We start from the raw sequence: 6,261 nt of genomic DNA on the forward strand, positions 1-6,261 counted from the left end.
TTAACACAAAGCAATCCTCAATAGTTTCCCTCACTTCTCCAATTTCAATATGCATCATGCAATTTAGCAGAAATCCAGCCCTATTTTCTGTAACCGTGAGATCATTTAAAAGGCTGTAATAGGAAATGTATTGAACAGCTCCATTCCAAAGTCACGCTTTGTGACAAAATAGAACTCACTTTAGAAAATAATTAAATTTATCACATCACAAAGCATGACGTCACAGCCCTACAGAGTTCGTTATTCCTGATTGTCACCAACTTGTCTGGACCACTAAGCTTGACAGCAGCGAAGTTATAATTTGCATTTCAACAATTCAGTACGACTTTCAAAATGAAATTGAAGCCTGGATATATTTTCAACTTTCTGTTTCTTGACAGAGTTCATGTTTTACTGTCAGTCAGAAATACCACTGTGGTTCTGGAGTATTTTAAACTCTTGGATGTTCACGGCAGCAATACTTTAAATGGTAAGATGGAGTTTTCTGAAAGTAAAATTAACTCCAGTATTAAACATGGTCTGTAGTGGAAGAATAATTGAGTGATGGTCTGACAATGTTTTTCAAATGGACTTAGAACAAAGAACAATACAGCACAGGAACAGGCCCTTCGGCCCTCCAAGCCCGTGCCGCTCCCTGGTCCAAACTAGACCATTCTTTTGTATCCCTCCATTCCCACTCCATTCATATGGCTATCTAGATAAGTCTTAAACGTTCCCAGTGTGTCCGCCTCCACCACCTTGCCCGGCAGCGTATTCCAGGCCCCCACCACCCTCTGTGTAAAATACGTCCTTCTGATATCTGTGTTAAACCTCCCCCCCTTCACCTTGAACCTATGACCCCTCATGAACGTCACCACCGACCTGGGGAAAAGCTTCCTACCGTTCACCCTATCTATGCCTTTCATAATTTTATACACCTCTATTAAGTCTCCCCTCATCCTCCGTCTTTCCAGGGAGAACAACCCCAGTTTACCCAATCTCTCCTCATAACTAAGCCCCTCCATACCAGGCAACATCCTGGTAAACCTCCTCTGTACTCTCTCCAAAGCCTCCACGTCCTTCTGGTAGTGTGGCGACCAGAACTGGACGCAGTATTCCAAATGCGGCCGAACCAACGTTCTATACATCTGCAACATCAGACCCCAACTTTTATACTCTATGCCCCGTCCTATAAAGGCAAGCATGCCATATGCCTTCTTCACCACCTTCTCCACCTGTGACGTCACCTTCAAGGATCTGTGGACTTGCACACCCAGGTCCCTCTGCGTACCTACACCCTTTATGGTTCTGCCATTTATCGTATAGCTCCTCCCTACATTGACCAAGCCCTAGATTGACCCAATTGGAAGCACTCTCACCAAGTCCAAAATGGGTCAAGTCACTCTATGGATTGAAGCAAGCAACCGAGTTGGACACTTTAGCACTGTACAGATGAAGTGTTGCATTGTCTAAGGTACAGACTGGGATCATCCTCCCATGGCAGTGTCATGGCAGGACATAATTTCTTCCGTACCTGCAGCTTTTACTGTGTCGGGAATAATTTCAGTTGCAAAATAGCTCTCGGTAGGATAGCCAGCAAGAAGGAGCCCACCATTGTCCAGCTGTGGGGAGGTTGCTGGTGTAGTGGTTGTGTTGCTGGACTAATGGGGATGTGGGTTTGAATCCCACTATGACAGATGGTGCAATTGAACCCAATAAAAATCTGGAATTAAAAGTCTAATGCTGAGCATGAAACCATTTTCTATTGTCGTAAAACCCATCTGGTTCACTGCTGTCCTTATCTGCTCTGGCCTATATGTGACTCCAGATCCACAGCACTATGGTTGACTCTTAAATGTCTTCTTAAATGGCTTAGCAAGCCACTCAGTTGAAGGGCAATTAGTGATCGGCAATAAATGCTGCCCCAGCCAGCGACGCTTACATCCCCTGAATGAATTTTAAAAGCGTATCTGTAAGTGAATGAATTCACAATTCAAATTATGTAGAATCCCTACAGAGCAGGAGGAGGTCATCCGGCCCATCGAGTCTGCACCGACCACAATTCCACCCAGGCCCTATTCCCATTACCCCACGCATTTACCCTAGCTAGTGCCCCTGACACTAAGGGGCAATTTAACATGGCCAATCCACCTAACCCGCACATATTTGGACTGTGGGAGGAAACTGGAGCACTCGGAGGAAACCCACGCAGACACAGGGAGATTGTACAAACTCCACACAGACAGTGACCCAAGTCGGGAATTGAACCCGGGTCCCTGGCACTGTGAGGTAGCAGTGCTAACCACTGTCCCACCGTGCCACCCCAAAGATTACTCAAAAATTATTCCTAAAGTCCAAATTCTTCCTGAAGGAGGGGTGTTAGAAATTGATTTCTTCATCAGATATAGCACTCCAATGATCTGGCACAATTTTCGTAGATAATGCTTTACAAGAAAGAGACTGTTGACATATTCCTGATAGAATAATTTTTCCTTTTCAGGACCTGGGCATCGCTGGTTAAGCCAGCATTTGTTGCTCGTCACATTCACAGATGAGAAAGTGTAGATGAGAAAATGGGGAGGCAGTGGCATAGTGGTATTGCTATTGGACTAGTAATCCAGAGACCCAGGATAATGCTCTGGGGACCCGGGTTCAAATCCTACTGTGGCAGATTTGAATTAAATAAAAATCTGGAATTAAGAATCTAATGGTGACCCTGAAACCATTGCCGATTGTTGTAAAAGCGCATCTGGTTCACTAATGTCCTTTAGGGAAGGAAATCTGCCATCCTTACCTGGTCTGGCCTACATGTGACTCCAGACCTTCAGCAATGTGGTTGACTCTCAAATACTCTCTGAAATGGAGGGCAGTTAGGGATGGGCAATAAATGCTGGCCCAGCCAGGGACACTTACATGTCACAAATTGAATTAAAAAAATGAAATTGAATTCTTTCTAGATAATATATATAATACAAATTTAGAACATTTTTGCTTTTTTTCTTCATTCCTTGCTCAGACGGTTGCCACACTAAAAGTGTAAGAACAAAATTGCTATCCTCTCCATTAGCTGCCTATTTCTATTAACCACTTTTTGAGGTCAGGAGAAAGGTTGTGGTGAATAATGGCAATAAATGCAGGCAAATAATAGATTTGCAAACCAAAAACATTTTTGCATGTTTCCCACAATGTTTGAATGTTTCCCACAATGTTTGATTGCTCTTCACAATTATCTCACAGATGTCCAATTTTATCATTTTCTTCGCTGTGTCACGGACTTGACCAAAACGCAGATAAAGACGACTTTTGATATGTTTGATTGGAAAGCCTCTGGGGAGATTGGATTTGATGAGTTTTACATGTTGATTTGCATCATAATTGCTAACAAGGTATGAACTTAAATTAGACACTTTGGAAAATATTTTAAGAATATCCAACAATTCCCTGGACAACTTACTGCTCGTCCACGCGCCCAAACCACAATCTTATAGAGTGAAAATACTGAATGAAATTGATATTGTCAAGATGTGCTCACAGAGATGACCATCAGAAAGTTTGCCCAAGACTGCTAAGCCTTAAAATGCCTTCATGCCCAATACAAACTGCTATGCTGAAACTGATGATTGTTTCACCAGGCTGCAACTGGCATGCTGGGGATGCCAACTAGCATGCTGGGGGATGCCAGCTTGTACTTAAAGTAGTAATGCAATGGTTGCAAAGGTGATTGATCAGCACTGGTCATTGTGTGTCTGAGTTGGATGGGGGTTGAAGGAGGCATGGATGGGATGAGTGGAAGTCGGCAGTGACCCACAGTTTTGAGGCAGGAGAATTCCAGTTCAATTGAGTAAAAATAATGTGAGAGTGGTGTTTTAATGTCTCCCTGTGACAAGGATTCTGTCTAGACTGTCCACAAAAATTGAGCATTAAAGGTTGCAAGATAGCTCCTTCACATTAGAAGACCCATGAAGGACAGATAATAGCTTTCTTTCAAATAGCAGCTACTCTGTTGCCAAAACCATCAAATGTAGAGGGAGGGGACTGGAGGGTGGGGGCTGAAATTCAACCTTGGCAAGGCCAAAAAGCTACCAGTAATGGATTGGCCACACCCGATTCCTTTCTCCATTGGCATCAGTCACCAAAGTTAAATTGCATTCCTGCTATTTTCTTGTAGAACACCAGACATCACATTGATTGGGTATAAATAGGACAGACCAAGGTTCTTTCTAAATGCTGAAGCATTAGAAGAAGCAGAGGCCCAGAGAGACTTGGGAATGCAAGTACATAGATCAGTAAAATGTCATAAATGGGCACTGAAATTAATCATGAAGGCGAATGAAATGTTGGCCTTTATATTTAGTGGAGTAGTGATGGCTACTGGTCGGACATGGCTACTAGCACTGTGAAGTATGGGGACTTTTGCGATGAGGGTATATATGTCATCTGCCTGGAGAGTCCCAATTTCCTGTGGCACTGGTTCCTGGTCACCTCCAGGTAGGTCTGTCTTTGGCATTTCATCTTGTGTTGAGGGATTGACCTTTCTTCCCTCCTTACCTCTCTCACATGCCCCCCTGATGACCAGGGTTCTGCTCTTCCTGCAGTGGCTGTTGCCCATCATCACCAGAGTCCCACAATCTGACAGTTGTACCCAACTGACAGTTAAGCTTTCTTTCTGAGGCAATAGACTACCCAATTGTCCTTGGCAGCCTTTGACATCTATTCTTCTGCCCCTGTGATGCCAGGGTATGCCAACATGTAAAAGCTCAGGTACCAAGCGCCCACTTTTTCTGCTGTCTGCATAGCACCAAGGGCACTCAGTACCCAGTCTCGCTTTGCCCCATGACTTTCTCACATCTTGATTGGTTCCCCACTATGTACCCACCTCCCCTCCAATGTTCTGAAACTGACAACTTCTAAACATTGTGCACCCCTTTAAATATCCTATCCATCTCCTTCCGCAATCCCTAAATAAGCTATTTAACATGTTTTATTGGTCCGAATTGGAGGCAGAGTAAGATTCCTGTCCAGCAATCCACCGTGCTGTTGGAGCCGGACTGAGGCCTTGAAATTGACATCCGGCAAGAATGGCCGTCCTGTCATCAGAACTTAGACAAATTCTCAAAAAGTTGCATCTATCACATTAAATCATTAGTTACCCTCAGCAAAGTTAAATTCTATTGTGTAGACTTGTTTTCATTTCATTGGACAGCACGGTTCACAGTGTTAGCACTGCTGCCCACTGTCAGGGACCCGTGTTCAATTCCAGCCTTGGGTCACTGTCTGTGTGGAGTGGGTGCGCTGCTAAAAGCGCGTCGGGCCGGGTGAGATTGTTGTCAGTACAGGCTCGATGGGCTGAATGGCCTCCTTCTGTACCGTAGAAATTCTATGATAATGCAGTTCTGCAAGGCTAAACACGGCTTGATGTCAAATTGCCATCTGCATCTGATAATTGTCACATCTACTCACAATCACTCTTTTAAATGTTATAGGATAAAATGGAGCAGCAGTTCCTTCATCGTCACTCTCGGTCCATCTTTGACCTAATTGACATGGATGGGGGGCACACCATTACTCCAGCAGAATTTTATGCTGCAGGATTTCTCTTCAACATCAAAGGACGTGCTTATCTGCAGATGTTTAAAGATTATAGTGGAAGTGGTGGTGAGGTAAGATGGCAGAATTGTGGCAGCGAACTTGCCTCCTTGGCCAATTTTCTCATCTGTCCTGAGAACACTGGCACTTGTTGGATGTTGGTTCCATAGATCATGCTGCACTTATGTGGTACTTCATTTAAGTGGTCAGGGTTCATGCCCAGTGAGTGTCAGCAGACCATCAATTGTGAGGTACTTTGCAGCCAAGCCTAATCCTGTCCTCACCAAATATCTAGGAACAATTATAAGCTGAATCGTGGAACTCCTCCTCCACCTTCCCTTCCCCCCATGTCCCCAGCTGATACTTTCCTTCTTAAAACGGGGAGCATGTGCACTGAATCCAACTGTAGGGTCCTTCCCTCTGGACCAATTAAATCAAATAAGAATCTGGGATCTTGCTGAGCTGGTGTGTTTACCCATATAACAATCAAGAAACCCATTTTTCATACTTCCTTATGACTTAATTTTATGCTAACTCGAATTTTGCTGTTCATGAAATAAAAATCAAAGAGTCCCTGCAGTGTAGATGAAGGCCATTCAGCCCATCGAATCTGCACCAACAACAATCCCACCCAGGCCCTATACCCGTAACCCCATGTTTTTACCCTGTTGGTCTCCTTAACCCTAAGGCAATTTC

General features: G+C 44.1%; 1 protein-coding gene across 1 annotated transcript; it reads left to right on the forward strand.

Annotated features, from left to right (window-relative positions):
- Positions 1–333: 333 nt before the first annotated feature.
- LOC144491187 (EF-hand calcium-binding domain-containing protein 9-like) lies at positions 334–5,639 on the forward strand (the record flags this gene model as incomplete). The annotated part of the gene is made up of 3 exons (XM_078208866.1): positions 334–469; positions 3,217–3,365; positions 5,463–5,639. Coding segments are annotated over exons 1-3 (462 nt in total), but the record flags the coding sequence as incomplete, so codon positions are not given.
- Positions 5,640–6,261: the final 622 nt, after the last annotated feature.

This window comes from Mustelus asterias, unplaced genomic scaffold, assembly GCF_964213995.1.
Source record: "Mustelus asterias unplaced genomic scaffold, sMusAst1.hap1.1 HAP1_SCAFFOLD_4670, whole genome shotgun sequence".
NCBI classification, from domain to species: Eukaryota; Metazoa; Chordata; class Chondrichthyes; order Carcharhiniformes; family Triakidae; genus Mustelus; species Mustelus asterias.